The 27,573-nt window shown below is 47.5% G+C and overlaps 1 protein-coding gene and 2 long non-coding RNA genes across 8 annotated transcripts in view; 2 read left to right on the top strand and 1 right to left on the bottom strand.

Moving 5' to 3' along the window:
* Positions 1 to 27,573, bottom strand: part of EMID1 (EMI domain containing 1) — a 949,835-nt gene that overhangs the window by 476,993 nt on the left and 445,269 nt on the right. For all 5 annotated transcript variants that reach the window (XM_069619253.1, XM_069619249.1, XM_069619250.1 and 2 more), the window contains exon 6: positions 19,542 to 19,689. In XM_069619253.1, coding sequence (XP_069475354.1) covers positions 19,542 to 19,689 — 148 coding nt within the window. The remainder of the gene's footprint in view (positions 1 to 19,541; positions 19,690 to 27,573) is intronic.
* The window catches only part of LOC138492227 (uncharacterized), a 397,170-nt gene that overhangs the window by 130,174 nt on the left and 239,423 nt on the right, over positions 1 to 27,573 (top strand). The gene's annotated exons all lie outside the window — the stretch shown is intronic.
* LOC138492226 (uncharacterized) lies at positions 7,726 to 8,401 on the top strand. The gene is made up of 3 exons (XR_011276167.1): positions 7,726 to 7,848; positions 7,929 to 7,981; positions 8,203 to 8,401. It is a non-coding gene; the product is annotated as an uncharacterized lncRNA (long non-coding RNA).

Here is a 27,573-nt window from a genome sequence, read left to right as displayed (position 1 = left end):
GAGGAAGGTTTTGAGGTGCTTCCGGAACCGGAGATGGTTCTCCACAAGTTCTCAGGGAGGCAGGAAGGTTGTTCCAGAGGGAGGCCCCTGCCGAGGGGAGAGATCTATCCCCAGCTCGTTGTTTGGAGAAGCGGCTGACCCTGAGGGAATTGGAGGCGGATGAGCGAAGAGCACGAGAAGGCAAATATTTAGGAAGTGAGAGTTGAAGGTATTTTGGCCCCAGGCCCCAGAAGGCCTTGTGTACAATGCAGAGGGTTTTGAACTTAATCCTCGCAGCCACTGGGAGCCAGTGTAGGGATTTCAGACCTGGAGAGACACGATCCCTGGGCTTGAGGCCAAGGACAAGTCTCGCAGTCCTGTCCTGGATGAGTTGCAGAGGGCGGAGAGTAGAGGCAGGCAGATTTAGATAGAGGCTGTCACAGTAGTCCAGCTTAGAGAGAACCAGGGCTCTGGAGACGGTGAGGTTCTGGGGGAAGGAGAGGAAAGGAAGAATACCTCTGAGGAGGTGCAGCTGGTAGTGAGACTTCTTAGAGATGACAGATATGTGAGGAGAGAAGGAGAGTGTGGAGTCGAAGATGACCCTGAGGTTTTTGTGCCTTGCAGGTAGGAGCAGGAAGAGGGCCAAGAGGGGCCGGCCAGAGAGCTGCAGGGAAGGAGGGAGTGGGTGTGCCAATGAGTAGAATCTCAGTCTTGCTGGCATTAAGGCAGAGGTCATTGGTGGCACAACATTCCTGGATAGCAGACAGACAGTCAGAGATAAGGGAAGGAGAGGAGGAGGCTGAGGGTAGCCTGAAAATGAGCTGGGTATCATCCGCATAGCACTGAAAGTTGGGGCAGAGATTGGCGATGCGGTGGGCAAGGAGTGCCAGATACTGGTTGAAAAGCCAGGGAGAGAGGTTAGATCCCTGGGGGACACCACAGGTAGAGAAAAAGATGTCAGAGAGGAAGGACCCCAGTTGGACCTGGGAGGGTCGATTGGAGAGGAAAGAGGTCAGCCACGCCGGGGCCTGCCCATTGATACCCAGGTTATCACAGAGACGGAGATGGTACACTCCCTCTGTGGCTCTGCCCAGCATGCGTGCAGTGTTCCTGGCGGTGTCCTGCATTGTCTACCACATGAGCTGGGCCTCTGCAAAGCATTGCTGCACCACTGTGTGCATGGCTTGCTGACGTTTCTCCATCCTAGTGAGACGCCCCTCAATGTCATGTGAATGACGTAGTGGTGGTGGTTGTATGGGTTGTGGGCTCCAAGGGCCCACGGGACTGAATCCAGCTGCATCCACATATCCCTGGTCGCTGGGTATGTTGTCCAGTCCACCGTCCTCCCCAATGGTGTCCGGACCAGCCCCTTGTGGAAAAGGGTGCAGGTGCCTCCTGCTGGTGCGGGGGCTGGGCGGCAGGTGCCTCCTGCTGGCAGGGGGCTGGACAGCAGGTACTTCCTGCTGGCGGGGGGGCTGGGCAGCAGGTGCCTCCTACTGGTGGGGGGGCTAGACGGCAGGTGCCTCCTGCTGGCAGGGGGGCTGGGTGGCAGGTGCCTCATGTTGGCGGGGGTGCATGACTGCAGGTGCTTCCTGCTGGTGAGGGGGCTGGGCGGCAGGTGCCTCCTGCTGGCGGAAGGGCTGGGCGGCAGGTTCATCCTGCTAGTGGGGGGGCTGGGCCATATGTGTTGTTGCCCGTCCCCATATGCTGGTGGATGCGTTGGTATCCTAGCTGGAGGGGGTGGGTGTCCTGCGGCGGGGCCGTGCCTTGGTGGCCCTGGATGTGGTCAGCTGTTCGCCGTCATTTCCAGATGATGTGCCTGTGTGGGACAGTACGGCAGGGCATCAGTGATGGGTGTGAATCCATCAGACAGACATCAATGCTAGTACTTTCCAATGTATGTGCATTGTCATGGACATGGTGGAAGGCATGGTATGGTGCACACATGCATGTGTCGGGGATGCAGTGTGGGTACATGTGTGGTGTGCAGACATGGTGTGAGCAGTGTTTGTTGCCTGGGGTACTGGTGTTTCCCGGTTTGGGTGTTATGGGCGTGCCACACAAGCTGTATGACATGTTGTGTCTGATTGTGAAACGGATGTGTTTCACATGTAACTGCTGCCTATGGCAGTTGCTGCATTGATGGTGATTTTGCAGGATGGGATATGATGTGTGGGACAAGTGCGCCACATGTATCATTGATGTGTGCATCTTGTCATCTGCTGGTGGTGGGGGTACGTGACACTGACATGACTTACGCCATGTGGTAGCACGGCAGTGACGACAGCAGTTGTGCACTGTCAGGGGGATGTGTGTCTGAGTGCATGTAGATGCAACTTGTGGGGGCAATATAGAGGACCTGTGTGATGTGTGAGTGGTGTATGGGTGGGGGTTGCAGGCAAGTACGATGTGCATGTGTGCATCGAGGTTGATGGTGAGTGGAATGCCAGCAGGGATATACTGCCCTCGGGTTAAACGTACTTGACATATTGGTCTACCCATTGGCATTGGGGATACAAGGTGTGTGATGTGACTTTGGGCTTACGGGGACTCACCGGCATCATTGGATGACACATCTCCAGCCTCCACATCTCTGACTCCCTCTATTGCCTCTATGTGTATAATACTGCTGCAAGTTTCCTCCCATGCCCGCAGTTTAATTGAGAATGGTGGTCCCCCTCCTGTGGCCGTGCCCTGGGGGTGCTGTGCATGCGGCAAGGAGGTTGTGTACACGGAGATGTAGATCGTTCCACCTCTTTTTGCAGTCCCGCATTGTCCTGGGTGTTGTCCCCACCGCCGACACCTTCCGGGCAACCTCCTCCCAGATAGCCTTCTTTCTGGTTTGTGTTTGCTGTCGTAGGTCGTTACAGAACACTTCGGCAGACTGATCAACCAGCGTGTCCGTAAGCATGTTCAGTTCAGGTTCACTGAACCTTGGCTTGCGCCTTCGGACGGCTGTCTTGTGGGCATGTCTCTCAATATTATTAAGTGCTCAGATTGTGCCTCACACGCCTGTTCCCTGAGGGTTGCAATGGATTGTGTTTTTATAATGGGCACCGGTACATTTCCTATTCCGGCGATGTCGTTATTTCCGGTGCCAGTAATACTGGTGTTGGTAACAGCGGTGTGCACGGAGACGGAGTCAGCGTCAGCGAGGATGCCAGTATGGGGGCCAGGGATGTCATTTCACCAAAATGCCAGGGGTAGCGGAAGTGACATCACATGACCCTTGACCCCCTGATGACATCACAGGAAGTGATGTCATTTGACCCGACCCCGAAGTGATATCGCAGGAAGCGATGGAACACGACCCATCACCCGTTGACAAAACAGGAAGTGGCATCACATAGCGTTGTACACTATGAAAAATATGGTTACAATATCACTATAACGTGATGTACATTTCATACAAGAATGGATCGCCATATGTATGGTTAAGATCAGTGTGTATGGTCCCATATTACCAAATTACTGTGAATGCAAGCAGACGTCCATGACCAAATGATAATGATGTGTTATTATATAGCACTTACGCTTAAGTGCTTTACATAGAAGAAATATACACCCAATATCACTCAACCTGTGTTGGTACCCATTTATCAACCTCAGAAGGATGAAAGGCTGAGTTCAGGCGTTTAAGAACAAACTAAATCAGTGACTCGCCCCATGAAGTGTGCCTGAAATAAACCTTTAATGAGTCTAGCAATTATTGTATAGAATTCCAGAAAGACACATTTTTTGGCATTCCTATTCTTTCTTTTAGGGTCAGTGCTGAAAGTGTTAGACTTGTGGCACTCCTGTTCTGTTCTTATTTTTCTTCTTTTTTAAAGGGGCCTGAACAAGAAAGCCAGCCACTCCCGAAGTAAAGAGCCACATGGTGCTGGCCACAGCCCAGGAGTTTGCATTGCATTGCAAAAAAGAAAAAAATATATATTTTTTTAGTTTTTTTTTTAGAGGTCGCAAGGGAGACCACAGAGGTCGCACTTGCGACCTCTGGTGACCCCCAATTGACATCCCTGATGGGGGCTTTTGGGGCCATTTGGTGGTGTTACCAGCATGCCGGTGCTAACGTTTCTGGCATGCTGGGATGCGCACGCACGCTGACTCAGAATCATCCGTTGATTCCGGCAGCAGTGCTACACGGACACGGTAGTACCGGCATGCCAGTAAGTTTCATTTTTATCACCAATCTCGTAATGAGACCCCTTGTGTTAGCGGACCACCACAGAATACACCCACGCTTAACAACCGATAACACTCCTAAAAAATGCCATACACAATCCTCCGAGGAAGGTAAAGAAGGCGGCGCAAGAGCATGTTAAGGAAAAGGGCAAAACGGAAAGAAAGTGCAGGAAGAACCGTCAGGGAAGTGGAATCAATGGGGTGAGGGCCAAGTGCCCCCTAAAGAAATGCGGCTGATAGTTCTTAGTAGGAGGGGTGGTGATAGGGTTTCCCCGGTGACTCCATGTCAAGAAGGACATGTCCCAGTAATGGGCTTTCACTTCAAAAGCAAAGCCGAAGAGTAGAGTGAAGTTACCCTCTGGCAACGCAGCATCGGTGTACAGATGATTTAACGTATTAGAAGGCTGTTTAGGGAATGTTATAGCGTATAAGCCGATGGTGCTGCTTCTGTGAGCTTGAATCTCTCTTGATGAATGCCACCTTTATACATAGCAATCGGTGAGGCATCTGTGTTGCACGGCTCGCGCCCAAAGCTCCCCCTGGTGCTTCCCTCAAGCACGCACTGAGCGCGGTTAGGGGGTAGGGGGATGTCTAGTTAGATGACTAATGTTTCCAGCAAGGTCCCAGGCTGGATTACTCCTGCAGCGCTGTAAATTAGGCCCGTGTCGAGAAAACGGGGCAGAGAGATCGCTCGCTCGTAAAACCAGGCGGCCGAGGATTACGCGCAGCTGGAATGGACTACCGTGCAGCAGCACTGGTTGAACCGGGGACCCTCCTCGCCAGACCCCCACGGCCGGGCAGGGCTGCCCCTCAGACACCGCCATAAACGTGCGATTAGTGGACCGCCAGGACTCCCCATCTGTAAAACTCGGGAACCCCTGTCCTCTTTCCCCCCTGTTTCCGGCTACAATAGTTTATACCTCTCTCTCCATGGGCTTAGAACCAACTCTGACATCCACATTGCACGAGTTATCTTAATCTCCAACACAAGGAGGCTTCCGAACCGCTAGCGGGGGTGGAAGGGTTAGTTTAAGGCCATAAAACTCTTGAAACATTTAATGAAGACCATCTGGCTGTCGTATTCTGTTAGCCTGGATAGATGGGCGCTGAGCTGCACCGGCGCTGTGCTGTAAGGTGATCCTGCCAAATGCTGGGCTCTCCATACACCTGGCATGGGTATGGCCATATATAAAGCAGAGCTGTGCCATCATGTTGACAACACAGCAGCGATTCAAGTAAACGCTTGAGCCAACTCTTCCTAACCACTGGCAATTCCTCTGGGTTGTATTCCATGACATCATTTGTTGAGCGTGTCCATGCCATTGTGGGTGGGGACCAACACATGTAAATCCATGTCGAATCTGCCCTCCAAAAGGTGGAGTCCAGCCTGCTCTACTAGGACTGTGTCCCCTCTGCACTAGAAAATAAGAAAACCCAGACATACTTTGACCTTGTTAGGCCTCACTAGTAAGTAGTAGTTTGAACCCCTAGACGCAGTAAGCTTGTAACCCATGTCTGAACATGTCCCCTCCCATCCACAGATGCTCACCTAGAAAATCAACCATCAAATGCTCTCTTGGCTCCAAGGAAAATGTTGGAATTCAGTCATTATGAGGCTTCACTACAGAAAAGTAAAGGGTCAGGGCCGGCGTCTGGGCCTTTCGACCTTTTCAAATGATGGGGCCTTGAGCCTCAGGGGTCCCCAGCAACCTCCCCCATATTGCCAGTCAGCAGTCTAATAATATGCCAATATATTCCTTTACATATTACTTACGTTCTGGGGCTTACAGTGTGCGCTTCGCAGCACTCGCCGTACTCACCTTACAAAGGTGTGTTTGCTGGTGCTTGTTATGCTGTCACTTCCATTGGGGAAAACAGAAGTGTTATCATCTCGTTGCCTTTTAACACTGGTTCCTCCACATCAGACACTTAGAAGGATTCAGAGCTATTCAGCTGGCATTCAGTGTTTCAGCTCCCTGCTGGCTTGCCGTCTTGTGATAATTGGTAGCTATATGCTACCTTTTCTTTATCTCCATTATACGTACGATGGAACACTATACACGAAGATGGCTGTACGACCAACAGTACAGCACGCCGTAGGGATCACCGAACATGCTACCCTGTGCTAGCGCATTGGGGCAGCAGGGTCAGACAAGGAGCAGTGAGGTAATGATAAAGTCTTGGCATGGGACAGATAAGTAGTGGCTGGGTCTAGGTGGAAACGGCCAGTGCTGAATATGTGATGTTTTATTTCAAGTGTTATTACAAACTTCCAATGCTAAGATCGTGGCCTCTTGTTAGTCAACGATGATAACTGGTTACACAATGCTGAATGTTCTTTAAGGCATTGCAACCACATCTAGGTGAGGATTTGTCCCGGAACAAAACAGAGCTCAGCTTCGGCAAAAAATGCCTTGCCGGAGCAGCGTTCATGGAGGCCCGTGGCCCAAACTGCCCCAGTGCCACTGGACTGTTTGCTTTGTGCAAAAAAAATGCTCCTGAGTCCCTGCGAAGGAGCCCAATGGCAGAGGGAAATCTCTGAGCGCGGGAGACACTGTGTTGGGACTAAGCACCACCTGGCTGGTCCAATTGCAAACAATGATTGGCTGTTTGCTCCTAATCCTTATGATTGTCCAGAAGCTGAATAGCAGATTCAACTTCCAATCATAAGGAGGAACAAGCAGCCAATCATTGTGTTTGCGAAAGTGCAGCGTGTCATACTTACCTTCCTTCAGACGATCCGATCCTCTTCTGCCCTGTCGCCATCTTGAGGCGCTGAGCCTTGCATGCCTCGTCTTCCATCGAGATTCAAGTTCCTGCCACTTTAGTTAAGAGATAATATTCTTATGCTTCTGTTTATGCCCCCTTTCAGCCAAGAATCACCCCCACAAGACCCCATAGCCCATGTAACCTGCACAAAGCACCTGTTCAACGGGAAACATTCTGGATCAATTGATTGTTCTCTTTGGCACCTCAATGGATTAACGAAGAGCTAAACTACATGTGTTTTCTCTAACCAGGAGTTGACAAAGCATGCTTTACAGAAAATATAGATAACACTGAATGTTGACCCTTCCTGAGAACTGTATATACAACAGTTAACGTTGTCCCTACCTGAATGAATAACCATTCATGCATGAGACACTTTTTTGATTCTACGTTTTGCATTCGACTTTGCATTCAGCTTTTGGTATTTTCCTTCCACATCATTGGGTATTCTACTGGGCACACTTTGACTAATAATATTTAAATATTTATTTATATATGGACAGTTAGGCTTCCACTCCTCATTGGAGTGAGTTTCACATATACTTTCACGAAAATTGTAACTGATTGTTGCCACAAGCAATTAACATTGAGGGTCTGCTTGCTGACACGCGTTATGTGTCCTGCAGTACCTAGTTGGTATACATTGTTTCAGGGAAAGGTGTTATTGTCTTTGAGATCTTGAAACGGTGCACCATACGAAGCAATCCACATTGTTATGGTGGTTGCCATTGGAGACAGCCCCGCCCATCCGTGTTTACACGGAGGGGTGGGGCCCGAGGCGTACGTGCAGCGACCTTCCGGCTGCAGCACGTCACCTTGCCCCATCTCCATGGCAAAGTATAAATGCTCACGCAGTCGGACGCACTCGGGTTTTCCGCGTATGCGTCTGACTCCGGAGCTTCAGCACTAAGGAGAGAGGTAAGCACCCAAGCTCATCGGACACTCGTAATCATTGCGAGAAACCACCGTTTACTTATACGCTCCTATCTCTTTGGCAGGAGCTGCGATCACATGTGTGATTTACACGTTTTTTGAAGACATGACATGAGAGGTACATTTCTTACTTGTCAACCCGATTTAGCGTGTATACCACGTGAATCTATATAACATTAATGACATTAAGTTTCCTCTTTTCTCTATATATCAACACTTTGGGACATATTTGTGGATATGAATACGATTGGTATGTGACTAACATTACTTCTATGCATGAATATAATTGCATTATGTTTAACCTTGTTGTTCTTTTACAATTACGTTTGGTAATGCAAGTGCATGTTGGGCAAAGCACAATTTTGAATTTAGATAATATGTCCAGCCCTGAAGATGGTTTATAACCGAAATGCATTGGCACATGTACTTAGAAAGGCCAACCATTATATGTGCCTGTCCTCATGGAATTTGCAATCTAAATACTCAGTTTAATACACAAAGAGGAATGTGAATAAACAATTCCTACGAATAATTTAAACTCTTTTTCCAAGTGAATTATTTTTCAAATTATTTTTCAAACTATACAAGTACTAAACCATATACTAGTGCAGCCCTGACAGGGGCCAACTGAGAGCACCTGTTTTAATAAGGTGGAGCCACCTTATTTTCTTCTTTGCATGTTTAAAATTGTGGACATTCTTATGTTCCCATAATGCTATTGGCTTTTATGCAAGTCACTAGGATTGGGTTCTAAGCAGATATACTGTATTGCTTAGGGCCCCGGCCACGCCACTCCAAGGATGAGAATGTGTTCCATTTCCAGCACTGACCACATCTAACGTCTGTAGTATACAAAGTAGGATACGTGGATCTCTTATCTGCACTGAGTGCAAGGGGGATCGACGTTATTCGATCGTTGTGATGAATTAACTGAACATGACCATTATATACACGACTTTCCTGTAGTTGACAACATTCAGAAGCTTGTAATATATTTGTTGTATATTTTAACTGTGATTTCCTTTCAGGGCGAAAATGCTAGTACAACATTGTGCAATAGCACCTGGAGCGTTCCAAGTGCCGAATGGGATTACCACAATAAATTATCACAGGCCCAAATAACCAGACAGACTCAAAGAAAATGGCAAAATACTACTTTTTTATCATTTCAATAAAGTAGGGAAACCTGGTGAACAAAAAGATTGCAGCTCACACACTCTCATTCCAGTACCCATCGGCAATGCAGCCTCGAGTTTCCATCTCAAGACTTCTTGCTTACTATTATAGAATGCTGACGTCCATTTTCTTAGCATGGCTGCTTTACTCACGCTCTATTTCCTACTTTAGCAAGTTTCTTTAACGCGCATCTATGTTGCTTTTCTGCATATATGCATTTACTACCTCTCTTGCCACTTATCTTCTTAGTGTATATGATTTTCTTCATATTCGCATATACGTTTACTTTGTTAGTTTAATCACATCTTCGTGTTTAGATAGTTATACATCGAGTTCAGTGCGTCCATGTATCTTCTCTCTTTAGTGGCGCCACTTTACATCTGCCAGACTTTACTTACAGTTCTTCAATGTCCAGTGGTGTCTGCAGGCTCATGTCTACTGCGTCAGTTTGAGGGTACATTCGATACGGTTGTCTGAGCACATAACGTCTTTCATACCTTCAATGTGGCATTGGGATGATACCAGGTGTCAAACCCAGTGCTTTCTTGCTGTTCTTCCAGTATGATGGAGGTGAGGGGGTGGGCTCTATAAATGACATGTACACCTGCCTCTCTACAACATGGACTCTTAGGTTGGTGTGTTATAGTGTTTTCCACACTGGGACACTAACCCTTTTGCATATCAGTATGATTTTCCGGGCTATGGGCAATATTAGGCTATGTTAGTCAACAAAGTTCTGCTTAGTAGTTAGAAGACCTTCTTTAGTTTGAGAAGCAAAGCATTAACCTCCAGGCTTTTGCCAGGTCATGACGATTGTAAGTCATATGGTACTTTTGCCACAGAGCCAGTGATAAGTCAATGCACACACTCTCCTGTACTTTTCATGTTGCCCCTGAGTTAGTACATTGAAGAAGTGTATGAATGTGTGAGAACAGAATGATATCCTAGAAAAAGGGGCAAGCGAGGTGCAGTGTTTTAGTGCCGGTCAGGACGGAATGGTAACCTCTGCTTCAGGATATGTGTTTCTGGGCTGTGAGGTCTAAGATAGTGCTGTGTGATTGCATTATGGTTTCCTTGGCAGGGGTCAACCCTACAGCTAAGGGGTATATCAGCCACTTTTACTCCCTAATATGAGGTAAATACTCCCAAAAAGTAAAAATAGGGGGTAGAAGTACTCCCACCCACAAATATGAACAGATAGGTAGAAGCCTGTCCCCCCTGCGTTCATTCACACAATCCATGGATATGTTTGGACCAGTAGTACAGCTAGTGCCACAGGAAGAAACTCTATAATTATTACTGCCCAATTTGAAGGTAAAAATGTATCTTTTAATGTGTGTGAATAGATGCAAAAAAATATTTATTACTAAACATTTCCGTTTTACAGTTAAAAAATGTTTACGTCCTTATTAAATACTCCCTTTGGGAGTTGGACTTACTTTTTTACTCCCAAAAATCCTTTTATTCCGAAATTTAAAAAAGAGGGAGCAAAATACTACCCCTTCAAAATCTTCTCTGGAGCCCTGGCAGGGGTACTAAATGAAGGTACTGTTGTTAGCAGCTGGTGGCTGCTGTCCGTGCTGCTCTTTTCATTCCCCTGCGTGTCCACTCTTCCTGCGTTTCCTTGGTGTCTGGGTGAGCGCGGGTGCAGGAGAAGTAACTGCTGTGTCCCGGTCGGTGCTTGCATTCTTGTGGGACCCCATGAGGTACACTGCTTTTGGTGCAGTTGTTTCCTAGTGCTGATCTGGGCCTGGGGGCATCCATGCATCAGTGGTGCTTGTTAGCTCTGCTGGCTGGCCTTGCTGTCTGGTTTCCTTTTCATAGCTGCACGTGTAAGTTAATCGGGCGTTGTGTTCGGCAGGAGTGAACTGTTCCTATTCTTCTTTCCCTGTGTGGTCCATCAGCTAGTTCCCTCCTTTCTTCTCTGGTGCAGCTGGGAGATTGTTGAGTAAGGGAGAAGTGTGGTACGTTATTTGCTCTCTCCCTTGGTCAGTGTGTGTGAGTGCAGGGGCGCGCATGCGTGGTAATGTCACGAGGGGCTGTGATGTCATGTAGTGTGTTTCCTCTCCCAGTTATAAGTTTCATTTGGGCGTGACCTGTCTGGGCGGTGGGTGCCAGTGGGTGCCTCTGGGTGAAAGTGGTTCCCTCTACTGAAATTTGTATCCTGAAATCTGTAACTGGCACCAAATAAAGACGTAAAATACCTGGGAATCTAGTTTACGGCTCCTGAGTGTCCCTTAAAAAGTACCACACTACAGGTCAGGGCCGGCCTTAAGGGCAGCAGCGCCCTGGTCGAACTGGCGTTGAACTGGCGCCCCCCCTTACCCCTTGCGCGCCCCTGGTTAACCAGGAAGGGTGGCGGGGCCATGATGGATAACTTTTGCTCTGGCGAGGAGGTAATGATATAAATAGGGCTTGTTAGCACCCTATTGTCATTGAATGAGCCCCCCCCCCCGCTGTGGGCGCATTTGATTACAATGGGGTGCAAACAGCACCCTCATTGAATGGGGCTGCCTGCCGCGCCTTCTCCCGTGGCGCCAGCTCAGGGGAGCCCTTGGGGGACTTCCCCGAGCTGGCGTGGTGGGCTAAGGGCGCCCTGGGGGGCATCGCGCCCCGGGCGGTCGCTAGGCGCGCCCCCCAAGGCTGGCTCTGCTACAGGTTATTAAGTACATGTGTCCTTGTGCACATGCATTGTGATATGCATGATAGTTACAGGAACGGATTTCCAGAGGTTTATTGCCGGAAAGGAAAACGCCCTGGAACCTTTGGATTCCTTGCAGACTTCGTGGCCTAGTGAAAAGGTTCCCTTCAGTTGTGTGCAGGCTCAAGAGAAGGGATGAATAACAGAATGCGAGCTCAATGAAAGGTGGCCCGCAGCAATGGAAGGCGTCATGCGTAGGAACATGAACCGGAACCGCTTCGCCATGGGCAGCTAATGGAGCGGAAACAGGACCGGACGAACATGTTCCCGTCGACTGATGCTCAACAAAAGTCAAACTGCACCCTGGCATGTGCATACGGTGGTGTAGCCAGAATGTCACTCCCGTATACACATGTGCATATGGCAGGTTTCTCCATAAACTGAGGGAGAAATACATATGTACAGTGTTTTCAGTTGCGCATCGACACAACCAGGATGAAGTTTGAGCTTTTATAGGCTGCCTTCATTGCACTGTAAACAACTGACTACTATTCCTCCACAGAATTGTACTCATTTTATCGCCTGTGTAAGGATGAAAGGCAAGACCTTGCCAGAATGTACACATCTACATGGAGGTTCCACCAACATCTCCTGCGATCTAGATATAGGGGAACCAGACTCCATGGGATGAACCCTTTTATTTGGTCTTCCAGGACTATACTCAACATTCACTTTTTGCATTCTCCCATTTTTATGCGTATATAGCCCCACTGCTTGATATTTAGTTTTCCTTAAATATAAATTCTATCCATACATACGATCATTGGTGAATGTTTTCTCTACTGCCGCACATCACTAATCTGCCACCAAAATAACTGGTCACTGCTATCGATGCAAGCAAACCTACGCTCAATTTTCTCACCCAACTGTGAGGCATCTGCACTCTTCGAACATCATGCAGCTAGCTCAACCGCATTGTCGCTTGAAATCATTTGGCAAACTACCTTTGACTATCAAGCACCACGGGAATGGAATTCTCTTCCACCGCATATCAAAACTGTGCAGTCGATAACCATCTTTAAGAAATGCGTAAAAACCATTCTCTTTGACAGGGTCGACTAACCCATAACCTGGCTGATCTGATCTGCTTCATCCTGATCCCCTTTTACTTGCCGCGCTCTGACGCCTTTGGGCATGTGGCGCCTTACCTTAAAACTAAAATAAACAAACAAACAAATAAATAAATAAATAAAACGACTTAATTCACAATATTCTATCTTAAAGATATATCGAAAAAACGGTCAAATCATGTTCTCCAAGTCCTGTTATTTTTGACACGTGTCATTTTGCATTCCTTTATAAAAAAAGTGGTCTCCATAAACGAGAATGCAATGTGAGGTGAGTTTAGAGGTCAAATCTGCTTGATTTTTTTCTCACCTGGTGTTTCACAACTTAGACAAACCTAATAATAACCTGCTTGATAAAATCATATAATTGTAGCTGTTTTTGTAAATAAAAAAATAGATGCTTGCTGTATATTGTTATCCATAATGTGAGTAACATTTGCAGGGCCACAAAAAGGTTTAACACATGTTTACACAAGATTTAGGGAACCGGAAAATCCAAAGGGTACACCCACTTAATTAGATACCAAATGCAAAACATGTCTTGTGTGAAATAATAGCAAGGACAGGTTAACAACAGATGCACTCGCAATGGTTGCCATTGATGGACATTTCCTTGTGAATTAAGAGCACCTGACAGCGGCTTTTCTGTGGTCAAAAGAAAAGCTTCACTGAGAGGTCAAAAGAAAAAGAAAGCTTGACAGTGATCTTGATGAAGCGGTTGCAGGAGTAAAAAGATAAAAGATGCTGCCTAAGAGAGACAACCTAGTACAGATAACAGAGAAGAGCAGCTTGGTGAGGCCACTGGAAAGCAAACCTACTAATGAAGAACATTCACATTCTGAGAACAAAGTATCGGACGGTAGAAAATGGAATCTAAAATGCCATATCCCCTATAGCCATGAGAACAACAGATATGTTGCTCACACTGGCACCAAAGTCCTTCGAAAATGTTAATACCCTCACCTGGTCTGGTACAGATGTCTGAAAGCTTGTGCCTGTAAAATCCAGTGCTGCTGAACCATATTTTTTGTCTTCACATTTTTCTGTCCTCGTCACGTATTTATACACACATACGGTACGTGTGACTGGATAGCTCAGCTCAACATTTATGATTTTGATAACTAAAATGATGTTGGTAATTCTGTATATGAAAGGGAGGTCTGCTAACCAGACCGCCTTTCATAAATGTTTCATGCCAAAATTAGAGTGCACACATGTGCCTTTGCTTTAAACAGTTTCCTGGTATCTAGCAGTGGCACAAAACAGGTTCAAAAGTCACCTGTGCATTCTTGACTGCTGCTAAAGACAAAGTTCCAGCATGCAGAGGTGGTCTTTTAACCTTCTGCACCCCTGATCTAAATTACAATAATCGTATGCCTTAGTCAGTCTGGTGGCATGGAAATAAAGAAATATAAGCCTTGACTGGTTCTGACATGGTGAGTAAACACCTATACAGCCACAGAAGCTTGATATCATAGTACCCTCAGCTCTTTGAGCAGAACGCCCAGCTATGACAGGACTGATGTAAATTGGTGTCTGTAATGACCAACTCCATACCTGCTATGTGAATCAATAGCTTGGATACTGCCTCTTTAATTGCCCTGCAGGAAGGGTAACCCTGTCCCCCAGTAAATATGAACGTCCCCCTAAGAGATCTCCATGGAAATATCACTTCAAAGGCAGCACAGACATAACAAAGACAGTCATTCACCAGGGTTCTGACCACTACAGAAGGCATGGGCAGGGGGTGGACTTAGAATAGGCAGGGAGGATAGGTTTGATGAGAGAAGGGTCCCACCATCTTGGTTTCTGTTAGGGATCTTTTCACTTCTCTGCCCCCTCTATTTCCTGCAGGCAAGGTACTCTGGGTGTGATCTCAGAAGGCAAATGGCACGTGTTGCAACAGTGTGCAGAGGATCCCTAGGCACAGGCTTGCAGTGCACCGACTCCCTGTGACATTTTGCCTTCATAAGCAAAAGGAACGCCCCTCTTTCTTTGATTCATCTTTAGACCATCAAGAGAAGAAGGATATACTTTTGGAACTCTGATGCAAGTGAAGTCCATTCTAATTTTCGCTTACATATATTTGAATACAGAAGGCATCCAAGGCAGAGGAGACCTCTATACCATGACCATCACCAGAGAATAGTGGGGGTGACTGCTGCTGAATCAAGACCCCTCTGCTGGTTGCACTGCCACCAAGACCCTCTTCGCTGGAGTTGAAGGAGGGCCTATAAGTGTCAGCCAAGCTTCCTGGAGTTTTTAGCCACCATAAGATACCTTTCAGATGTATAGACACTGCTTGATACCTCCAAGATATGGAAAGGACGAATACGCTTTTGGTGGAAGTCACTCAAGTCCTCGGCAACAGGCGTTTGTGTAGACAAAATGGCGCCCACATTCCAATTGTTTTTCTTTATAAATTACCGAGTTGCGTTTAGCTTTCAGCTTTATATAATTCAGGAACAAAAGTAATACTACTTGCACAAAAAGCCAATTGGAATGCGGTTGAGCGTTTTGTTTGCTTGCTTTCCGGGTCGGTTCTTGTTCTTGTTTCTGACACTGTCCTCCTCCCTGACTCCTCCTTGTTGGCTTGGTAAGTATCTTGCTTGTTTGTGCTACTGTCCTTGCTTCCAGTTGTGAGCTTGTTGATCATTGGCTGTTTCTGGTGCTATCGTTGGGTCCAGTTTAGATCATCTTTCTGCAGTTTCTGCCAGTTTCGATCTCGTCGTTTATTTCTGGAACTGAACTTGCAGTTAGATGTTGGCAGCAGGCCCTGTTGTTTTTGTCTGTTATTTTAGACTTGTTGGTCCTGGTTCGTCATATTTCTTGTGGTGGTACTATCCTTGCTGCAAGTTTTGACCTTGTTGACTTTTATTTCTGCTTCTGGTGCTATCGTGATTACCTTTGAATACTGAAAAGCGTGTGCAAGTAAGGGTTTGCACACTAACACATTGGCATTATAAAAAGACTTTAGTTCACCTGCTGAACAGCTGTCTTTTCACTTAGTCTATTCTGAATGTAACATAGCTCTCAACTCACACGCATTTCTTCATTAGAACATTTAGATGCTTAATTTAAGGAAGAAACTTCCTGGATTGCAGAATGCTGCATCATCCCAGGACTGGGGTTCCTGCATTGCCAGTCAGTGCGTAGAATTTCATCTCTATAAATGATGTACCAAATGTATTATTGCCGGGGAACACCTCTCTTGAGTGAGTTGCGGGTACACACCTCTACTGAGTGAGTTCCCTACAGACCTGGCAGGGACCGTTGTTTCTTCATGGCATGTCTCTTTCAGCTGCTTGCACTTAGAAGGCAGCATCTGACCTGAGATGCCTTTATGGTTAAGTCCTATGCAACACCGAAAAGTGAGAAGTCGATGGTTTTGAATCAATCATAACCACTAGCATTGCTGTATATCTGTTCTGTTGTTACCTATGAAAAGCACTCCATTTATGCATCTGTACTGTTGTATACCTCTGTAAAGCGCTCAGTTGTGCATCTGTACCGTTGTATGCCTCTGTAAAGCGCTCAGTTGTGCATCTGTACCGTTGTATGCCTCTGTAAAGCGCTCAGTTGTGCATCTGTACCGTTGTATGCCTCTGTAAAGCGCTCAGTTGTGCATCTGTACCGTTGTATGCCTCTGTAAAGCGCTCAGTTGTGCATCTGTACCGTTGTATGCCTCTGTAAAGCGCTCAGTTGTGCATCTGTACCGTTGTATGCCTCTGTAAAGCGCTCAGTTGTGCATCTGTACCGTTGTATGCCTCTGTAAAGCGCTCAGTTGTGCATCTGTACCGTTGTATGCCTCTGTAAAGCGCTCAGTTGTGCATCTGTACCGTTGTATGCCTCTGTAAAGCGCTCAGTTGTGCATCTGTACCGTTGTATGCCTCTGTAAAGCGCTCAGTTGTGCATCTGTACCGTTGTATGCCTCTGTAAAGCGCTCAGTTGTGCATCTGTACCGTTGTATGCCTCTGTAAAGCGCTCAGTTGTGCATCTGTACCGTTGTATGCCTCTGTAAAGCGCTCAGTTGTGCATCTGTACCGTTGTATGCCTCTGTAAAGCGCTCAGTTGTGCATCTGTACCGTTGTATGCCTCTGTAAAGCGCTCAGTTGTGCATCTGTACCGTTGTATGCCTCTGTAAAGCGCTCAGTTGTGCATCTGTACCGTTGTATGCCTCTGTAAAGCGCTCAGTTGTGCATCTGTACCGTTGTATGCCTCTGTAAAGCGCTCAGTTGTGCATCTGTACCGTTGTATGCCTCTGTAAAGCGCTCAGTTGTGCATCTGTACCGTTGTATGCCTCTGTAAAGCGCTCAGTTGTGCATCTGTACCGTTGTATGCCTCTGTAAAGCGCTCAGTTGTGCATCTGTACCGTTGTATGCCTCTGTAAAGCGCTCAGTTGTGCATCTGTACCGTTGTATGCCTCTGTAAAGCGCTCAGTTGTGCATCTGTACCGTTGTATGCCTCTGTAAAGCGCTCAGTTGTGCATCTGTACCGTTGTATGCCTCTGTAAAGCGCTCAGTTGTGCATCTGTACCGTTGTATGCCTCTGTAAAGCGCTCAGTTGTGCATCTGTACCGTTGTATGCCTCTGTAAAGCGCTCAGTTGTGCATCTGTACCGTTGTATGCCTCTGTAAAGCGCTCAGTTGTGCATCTGTACCGTTGTATGCCTCTGTAAAGCGCTCAGTTGTGCATCTGTACCGTTGTATGCCTCTGTAAAGCGCTCAGTTGTGCATCTGTACCGTTGTATGCCTCTGTAAAGCGCTCAGTTGTGCATCTGTACCGTTGTATGCCTCTGTAAAGCGCTCAGTTGTGCATCTGTACCGTTGTATGCCTCTGTAAAGCGCTCAGTTGTGCATCTGTACCGTTGTATGCCTCTGTAAAGCGCTCAGTTGTGCATCTGTACCGTTGTATGCCTCTGTAAAGCGCTCAGTTGTGCATCTGTACCGTTGTATGCCTCTGTAAAGCGCTCAGTTGTGCATCTGTACCGTTGTATGCCTCTGTAAAGCGCTCAGTTGTGCATCTGTACCGTTGTATGCCTCTGTAAAGCGCTCAGTTGTGCATCTGTACCGTTGTATGCCTCTGTAAAGCGCTCAGTTGTGCATCTGTACCGTTGTATGCCTCTGTAAAGCGCTCAGTTGTGCATCTGTACCGTTGTATGCCTCTGTAAAGCGCTCAGTTGTGCATCTGTACCGTTGTATGCCTCTGTAAAGCGCTCAGTTGTGCATCTGTACCGTTGTATGCCTCTGTAAAGCGCTCAGTTGTGCATCTGTACCGTTGTATGCCTCTGTAAAGCGCTCAGTTGTGCATCTGTACCGTTGTATGCCTCTGTAAAGCGCTCAGTTGTGCATCTGTACCGTTGTATGCCTCTGTAAAGCGCTCAGTTGTGCATCTGTACCGTTGTATGCCTCTGTAAAGCGCTCAGTTGTGCATCTGTACCGTTGTATGCCTCTGTAAAGCGCTCAGTTGTGCATCTGTACCGTTGTATGCCTCTGTAAAGCGCTCAGTTGCTTCTCAAAGCCAGGTCCGCAATCAACAAATACCATAAATACCATGACAATACTAATAATTGATACGTATTGCCATTGCTGCCAGATTTTGCAATTCGACTGGCAGATTAGAGTTTGCTGGTCCTGGGCACATTTCTTTCTGTGCCCGGTGCTGTCTGCCAGCCACTCCAGGCACTGCTGCTGCCGCCCTACCTGACCATGCAGCCTCACCAGCCCTCTGGCTCAGATTGCTTCATCTGTGTGGCAGCCCTCCCCAGGGCCACATGACCCTCTGTCTATATAAGGAATGCGGTCCATATCGGCAGTGGGGGGGAGGCGGATGGGGGGGGGGGGTTAGGTGGTAAGACAGATATACAGCGGATACATGCCGGATTTCCCCAGTGATGCAGAACAGGAGCGGGGGGGGGGGGTAGATCAGGGTTCATCCTTTAACCTCCAGATATATCAGGGCCTCTGCCAGGCTCTTTCCTCTCCACTTCCAGCCCAATGCATCAGGTCCTTTCTTTCTGGAGGCAGGAAATGGTTACCTTGTGCTTCAGCTACTCCCTCTCAACGATCCTACCCTCGCCCCCCCCCAGTTCCCCTGCCTATGGGGCCAGAGATACCAGGAGGGGTAGGCAACACCTTTTCACATAGGTAGCTTTCACCCAATGCCCTGCTCCTTGTTCACTTAGGACCTTGTTACGGGTATGGTGGTAACAGTAAAGATGTGTGGCATTTAATACCCCCTTTAAAAAAATAATAATTATGAGTTGTACTCGCATGGGATATTTACAGACTAGGGTACAAAGTGCAATCCCAACGCACAATTAGGTGGTATTTCAAAAACAAATGTTATTTAAAATACCACATGTTTTTGCTGTCAACACCATTAACGACTGAGACACAAGCTCTTAAACTATGTTACAGGGATGTCTCCTGGCCTTGCTAAACCTGTGCATTAAATATAACTGATATGTAAGTGGTGCCAGATGGTCGCTGGTAGCCCATGGCAATTCAGTGGCCCAGATCCAGCGTAGCCAGGTGCCGTAGGTCCCAGTTGTGAGTAGTTGGAATTCACGGATCACTCAAAGTCTGTATACCTGTTGCCAACCTGTCTTTCGTTCTGTCCAATCTGCTAGACCATCCAACTATCCCCAACACCCCAATCACGTTAGAGCCTCTCATCAGACTCAGTCAGACATTAAACATTAGCAAGATGTTGCAAGACTCGTGCTCTGCTTACCTTTCACTCCTTCAACCCCTGGGCTGCCGTGTGCCGCGGGAGACCCCCAAAGTTGCAGGGAGTCTGAGGGTACACTGTCCGCCTTATCCGCCAAATGCCCATGAGGTGGTACAGGGCTTGCAGAGTCAGACACTGAGATCAGCGCTACCTGTAAAATAGAAGGAACATCATGAGGGGTGTATTGTGTACCAGCAAATGTGAAGGCACATCTAATATCCAGTAGCAAGAAGGAAGGCACCTCTAGTGTCCATTAGCACCCGGTACGGTGAACCAGCCAATCAGGTGGTTAGCAACGCAGGCTGAAACCTGCAATCTCAGCCCGCGTTCCAAGCCGCCGACGGCTGGTTCCCCCGGTCGCCATCTTCCCCCACCCTCTGTGCCCTTATTTATTTTCCCATTGAACCACTACCCTCCCCAACCCCACCTACTTGCCGGCGCCGCAGCTTCCCAACTTCTCCGGCCACTATGGAAAGGGAAGGCCATTTTAGCACAGTATTTCCAGTTATTTAACGGGACCTGCGAGGCGCCCTGTTCAATGACGGGAAATACTTTTTTAGCACCCCAGGTTATCACATTTGTAACCCGGGAGGGGGGGGGCTAATGACGTCAAGCTCCTGTTCCAAGGGCTGCAACAGGGGTAATTGCCCGGAGCTCTCGTTAATGGTCCTCGTGCGTTACCCCCTTCCCCATTCCATCCGTTGGAACGGGGGCTTAACGCCACATTAGAACCTTGATGGCGGGTGCTGGCCAATCACAGAGCTAGGAATGCAGGCTGTATTCACAGGTATGAGCCCAGGTTGGGAGCAGCCTGAATGCTGATTGGTCAAGATGTGAAGATGGGCTGCTCGACACCCACCTGCACAATTGTTGGCTCCCATGAAGACTACAGTTGGGCTGTGACAGGGTCATGACCCTGCCAGAGCAGCACCCCTTCTCAGGCTTAGGTAAGCTGCCTACCAGGTCACTGCCAGAGCCGGTACTACCCCAGGGTTGGGGCGAAGTTGTTCAGCTGGCCCTGGAAGTTAACTTAGTGAAAACGAGCTCGCAACATTTTAAACACTGAAGACCAAGAAGGGGCAGGGTTTACCAGGACATTTGAAACATGTGAAAAGCAACTGTAACCCTATGGGGAAAGAGCAGTAGGAGGATGGCTCCACTGAGCAGGTGACTGGGAAGATCAATGGAACCCAGGGGAGAGCACAGAGCACGGCCTATGGATGAACAGTGTTTGGGCGAGGTCAGGAGGACAGTTGGTGGATCAAGAGACCAGGCGGTGGAGAGTGGACGATGGAAAGCAATGCTGTAGAGATTGTGGCAATGGTGTGAAAGAGTGCAGGTAATGCATTCTGTGTGAGAGAGAGTGGTACGAACTCAGTGTGGTATTGTGAAGTGCGTGAGAGGTATCTGAGAGAGAGTGAGGCGAAGTCTATGGAAAATGAGGTAAGTGTCTGAGAGAATGGGAGAGTGTGACTAGACTGGTGGGAGAGTGAAGGTAATCGTGAGGGGGTGAGCAAAGGAGGAATATAGTAGGAGGAGACCGGAGGAGAGGGTGTGGAAAGATCAGGACACGGAGAAGACAGGGTGTTGGGACTCGGGGGCTGAAGGTGAGAGGAGGGAGAGAGGAGATCGAGAGTAGAGCGTAGGGAGGGAGAGAAGAGAAGAGGAGTAGAGAGAGATGGGGTGAGTGAGACAAGTAGAGGAGCATCAGTAAAAGGAAGAGTGGGTGACTAGTAAGAACGAGGGGGAGGAGAGCGGCGGTAGAGAGTGGGGGGTGACAAGAGGAGAGAGAGAGGGGGAGAGAAAGAGAGAGAGAGCTGGCGAGTGGGAGAGAGAGAGGGACAGAGAGAGCGAGAAAGAGACATAGAATGAGGGAGAAAGGAGAGAGCGGAGAGAATCTGTAAAGTTGGACAGACACAGAGATCTGGAGTGCCTTAGAAAATGATCGGAGTTAGAGAAGGTCACAGAATTTAGGTTATCCATGCCAGTTTCAGACAGTAGGGATTACCATTCATAGTGTGACATCAGGGACACTGTGGGGTTGGGGTGCCCTGTCTAGGGGGCAGGGAACCCAAGGGAAATTCGAGAGAGTCATAGCCAAGTCCCCCTAATGTGCTTATTGTCGAAATCAAATAAAATGACCTCAAATATATTACATTAGTCTGTCCATCTGTGACAGGGTGTTAAAGGCTCTTTTTGGGACAAAGAATCGATAGGAAAACTTACTAGATGGAATACTGGAGGTCCCTTTTCCATGTTGATGATGGCATCATGCTCGTAAACATCGGCTTGCCCAGTGCATCACAGCCTCCGGGATCTCTCTAGTGAGTTTTATTTCTGTTTGTTTGAAAAGAGCCTTTAGCACTGATGTGTGCTCTTCATGTGTGCTAATGACAACATAACCTCTGATGGCGGGCTGTCCCTGCCGGGCCGGCAACAGCAGCACCTCCAATGTTAAGGAAGCCGCGCTTCACTCCGGCCTTTCAATTGAGCAGGAATAAAGACCCCTCTAATATCCGGTAGAAAGCATGATGGCACCTCTAGTTACCCGCCGCAAGAATGAATACACCTCTCTTAGGAAGCACTAGGAATAATGCCACTTCTAGGGCCCAGCAACAAAAAAGGAGAACCTCTCATGTCCTGCAACAAGAATGGAGGCACCTCTAGTATCCAGTAGCAAGCATGGATGAACCTTTAATATCCATTGGCACCCTGGGCGGCGTGCCAGCCAATCACGGAGCTTGGAACGCAACTGCATACTCTGGTATAATGGCTGTGCCCCCTTGCCCTGTGCCTTCCTCGCTTCCACCTCCTCCCTATACAGTCTTTAGCATCGTGAGTACCCACACGCAGTTGCTATAGGCTAAGAAAAAAAAAGGAAAAACGCACCTTTCTCCTGCCCGTTGACACTGCATCTTCTACAGGTGTGCACTTTCAGTGTCGATTACGTTTTCGTAATCAACACTGAAAATTGACCTCTACTGTAGATGTGGCGTAGCAGGACAGGAGAAAGGTACGTTTTTCCCTTTCCTTTTAAATATTCTTAGCCATGACCCTTGGCGTTGGGCTGACCATGCCGGTAACAACACTGCTTGTCGTATCAAGTAGCAAGAATACTGTTACCTCTAGTATCCATGAGCAAGAATGAAGGCACCTCTAGTATCCAGTAGCAAGAAAGGGGGAACCTCTAGCATCAAGTATCAAGAATACTGTTACCTCTAGTATCCATTAGCAAGAATGAAGGCACTTCCAGTAACCAGTAGTAAGAATGGGGGAACCTAGTATCAAGTAGCAAGAATACCTGTTAACGCTAGTATCCATTAGCAAGAATGAAGGCACCTTTAACCAATAGGAAGAACAATGGTACCTCTAGTGTCCAGTAGCAAGAAAGAAGGCACCTCTAGAATCCAGTAGCAAGAAAGGGGGAACCTCTAGTATCAAGTAGCAAGAATACTTTTACCTGTAGTATCTATTAGCAAGAATGAAGGCACCTCTAGTATCCAGTAGCAAGAAAGGGGAAACCTCTAGTATCAAGTAGAAAGAATACGGTACCTCTAGTATCCATTAGCTAGAATGAATGCATCGCTAGTTTCTAGTAGCAAGAAAATGGGAAGTTCTAGTATCAAGTAGCAAGAATACTGTTACCTCTAGTATCCATTAGCAAGAATGAAGGCACCACTAGTATCCAGTAGCAAGAAAGGGGGAACTTAGTATCAAGTAGCAAGAATACTTTTACCTCTAGTATCCATTAGCAAGAATGAAGGCACCTCTAATATGCATTAGGAAGAACAATGGTACCTTTAGTGTCCAGTAGCAAGAGGCACTTCTAGTATCGAGTAGCAAGGAAGGGGGAACCTCTAGTATCAACAATACTGTTACCTCTAGTATCAGTTAGCAGGAATGAAGGCACCTCTAGTATCCAGTAGCAAGAAAAGGGGGAACCTCTAGTTTCAAGTAGCAAAAATACTGTTACCTCCTCTAGTATCCATTAGCAAGAATGAACGCACCTCTAGTTTCCAGTAGCAAGAAAGGGGAAGTTCTAGCATCAAGTAGCAACAATACTGTTACCTCTAGTTTCCATTAGCAAGAATGAAAGCACCACTGGTATCCAGTATCAAGAAAGGGGGAGCCTAGCATCAAGTAGCCAGAATACTGTTACCTCTAATATCCATCAGCAAGAATGAAGGCACCTCTAATATCCATTAGGAAGAACAATGGTACCTTTAGTGTCCAGTTGCAAGACGCACCTCTAGTATCGAGTAGCAAGAATGAAAGCACCTCTAGTATCCAATAGCAAGAAAAGGGCGAGCCTCCAGTATCAAGTAGCAAGAATACTGTTACCTCTAGTATCCATTAGCAAGAATGAAGGCACCTCTAGTATCCAGTAGCAAGAAAGGGGGAACCTTTAGTATCCAGCAGAAAGTATACTGTTACCTCGAGTATCCATTAGCAAAAATGAAGGCACCTCTAGTACCAAGTAGTATGAAAAGGGGAACCTAGTCTCAACTAGCAAGAATACTGTTATCTCTAGTATCCATTAGCAAGAATGAAGGCACCACTAGTATCCAGTAGCAAGAAAGGGGGAACTTAGTATCAAGTAGCAAGATTACTTTAACCTCTAGTATCCATTAGCGAGAATGAAGGCGCCTCTAATATCCATTAGGAAGAACAATGGTACCTTTAGTGTCCAGTAGCAAGAGGCACCTCTAGTATCTAGTAGCAAGGAAGGGGGAACCTCTAGTATCAACAATACTGTTACCTCTAGTATCAGTTAGCAGGAATGAAGGCACCTCTAGTATCCAGTAGCAAGAAAAGGGGGAACCTCTAGTTTCAAGTAGCAAGAATACCGTTACCTCTTCTAGTATCCATTAGCAAGAATGAATGCCCTCTAGTTTCCAGTAGCAAGAAAGGGGAAGTTCTAGCATCAAGCAGCAGCAAGAATACTGTTACCTCTAATATCCATTAGCAAGAATGAAGGCACCTCTAATATCCATTAGGAAGAACAATGGCACCTTTAGTGTCCAGTAGCAACAGGCACCTCTAGTATTGAGTAGCAAGAATGAAGGCACCTCTAGTATCCTATAGCAAGAAAAGGGCGAGCCTCTAGTATCAAGTAACAAGAATACTGTTACCTCTAGTATCCATTAGCAAGAATGAAGGCACCTCTAGTATCCAGTAGCAATAAAGGGAGAACCTAGTATCAAGTAGCAAGAATACTGTTACCTCTAGTATCGATTAGCAAGAATGCAGGCACCTCTAATATCCAGTAGGAAGAACAATGGTACTTCTAGTGTCCAGTAGAAAGAATGAAGGCACCTCTCGTATCCAGTAGCAAGAAAGGGGGAACCTCTAGTATCAAGTAGAAAGAATACTGTTACCTCTAGTATCCATTAGCAAGAATGAAGGCGCCTCCAATATCCATTAGGAAGAACAATGGTACCTTTAGTGTCCAGTAGCAAGAGGCACCTCTAGTATTGTCATGATCTCTGCTTCCAAAAGGTCAGGGTTTTCCCAACTCCCTTGGAAGCAGATCCATAACCCAGGTTCCGAGTGCCAACCAGTCCCAATTGGGACCTTTTGGACCCAGTCCTGGCGCCAGTGGCACCAGGCTCATAAATATGCCCAGTCCCAGCGCTGGAAGCGCCGGGCTCATAATGCTTGGGTGGACTTACCTGCAGCAGACCATGCTGCTTACTTGCCTGCCAGTTGAGTCTCTGATCCTCTTCTGTTTGGAACTACTTTTGCTGTTGGGTGGGGCAGGAGCCACTCCCTAGATTCAGAACACTGGAACTCTTCTGGAAAGCAGGAACTCTTTTCTTACCTAGGCGTGGCTGTGGAAGGAGACACCTAAGCACTACAGGAGGCTATTTAAACCACACCCGATGAATGAATCTTGCTTTGCGTTATTCTGTATCCTCTGCAGCAGAACGCTCATCGTGTCTTCTGCATCTGATCCTGGGCCTAAGGAAAAAGGCTTACCATCCTGAATCCAGTCTTCAGCAACACCTATAAAGACAAGAAAGAACAGGTTAGCATTACGGTCTTCAGTGACAGCTCTTCACTTACCTGGTCCATCGGCTGTCACCAACGCCTCACGCTGCATTGCGGCATCTGAAAGACAAAGGCTTACCTACTCTTCGTGCGCTCCGGAGGTCTTCACACTGCATTCCGGCATCTGAAAGACAAAAGCTTACCAACTCTTCGCACGCTCCGGAGGCCTTCGGCGCTGCATCCCGCATCTGAAAGACAAAACAAGGTGCGTTTAAAGACATTGGGGAACTTTAATACTCACGTGCCATTACTCCTTTCCACATCTAACCCAGTGGGTATTCCGGCACCCTGCAGCCGCCCCGAACTTGTACCTGCAAAATAAAAAGACAGTTAGAGCGCATCGTGAAGCAGGCAACAATCGCTTACTTACGTGCTTCCAGGCGCTTCTATTCATCACACGGGCTCCATCTTCAACTCACTTCAGCCCGCCATCCGCCATCGTCGGAACCCTGCAAAACAAGAGACATCATTACTAAAGACTTTAAAGACATTAGAATTACTCGAAACTGCCCGTTCGTGCAGTAAACGACGGACAGCAGTCCTCTGAAGTCAAGAGGCCTGCTCCCCTTATCCAGTGAAGAAACTGGTTACAGCACCCTGCCTCGAGGCAGATGGAGAGCACGGCGTTCACTTACCTAAGGTGAGAGCGTTAACCTTTGGGGTTCTACAGAGAAGAGAAAGGGAAGAAGAGAGAGACATTCAATAACCCAGTTCATTAATCCCACATTTTCTATCTGCAGACATCTTACCCTTCGAGCCAGACATACAGTGCACAGAGGTCCAGCCCAAAGAGCCAGCCGTGTGTTACACATCACCTTTGAAGATACGGTATACGCCCAGTCAAGACCGGCGCCTCTACGGGAATCAGGTGAGCGTTACAGAACGCAAAGCCTACCACAAAACTCCCGTCCAGGCGCTATGGAAACCTCGGATACCGACCAGCTAGCCCAGTTACTTGGGGAACTAAGGGCAGAAGTGCATGCAGCCCGTCAGGAAACGAACGCTCTAAGAAGGGAACTGATTATTTCCAAGGAGCGAACAGATGATCTCGCTAGACAATTGCTACAGTCACAAGCCGGACAGACCCCGTTACCCGCATCTGGGGGAAATCTTCCTTCTACATCCTCTATGAATCAAGTGCAGATCAACCTACCTGGGAATGTACCTCTGGCTCCGCCCGAACGATTTTCTGGTGACCCAAAGAGGTTTGCAGTGTTTATCAATCAGTGCCGGTTGCATTTCTTATGCCGGCCAGCAGCCTTTCCAACTGATCAAGCTAAAGTAGCTTTCGTGCTTTCGTACCTTAGTGGCAATGCGGCAGACTGGTCGATCCCTCTAGTAAATCAAGATGATCCGGTCCTCCATGATTTTCAAGCTTTTCAGCTCAGTATGGAAAAACTGTTCGCAAGACATTCACAGGGGCAGGCCTTGGACAATGAGCTTCTTTCATTGCGACAAGGTAATCAAGACCTTTTGGCTTATATTGCGTCTTTCAACAGACTGATAGTGGAAACTCACTGGCCTGAGGACAAAAGGATTACGCTGTTTTATAGAGGTCTACGCGGAGAGCTCAAAGATGTGTTAGCCCAAGTAGTGAATCCCCCACAAGATTGTTCGGACTATATAGACTTAGTCGTTCAAATAGATCACAGACTGCAGAACAGGAAGGCCGATCGTTCCAAGTTTGATGCTCGAGTATTTTCCAAACCGCCAACTCCTTCCAAAGGAGTAGACTCCGGGGAACCCATGCAAATAGGGGGTCTGAAAGGTCCTCTAACACAAAAGGAGCGGGAAAGGAGAAAACAGTTGCAATTATGCCTCTATTGCGGAAACTCAGGGCACTTTCTTCGAGACTGTCCGGTGAAACCTGCCAAGAAGGCAGTAGGAGCTGCAGTTACCAAAGTTACAAACTCTGAGCAGGGAAACGACCTCGCCCGACAAGAATAGAGGTCCTCTTGCCGAGCGTGAAAACCAGTTCCGTGAC

Source organism: Ambystoma mexicanum, chromosome 10 (genome assembly GCF_040938575.1).
Source record: "Ambystoma mexicanum isolate Mex_15411 chromosome 10, UKY_AmexF1_1, whole genome shotgun sequence".
Classification (NCBI taxonomy): Eukaryota; Metazoa; Chordata; class Amphibia; order Caudata; family Ambystomatidae; genus Ambystoma; species Ambystoma mexicanum.
The sequence above is the reverse complement of the archived record's forward strand: the minus strand, read 5'-3'. Positions and strand labels throughout refer to the sequence as shown.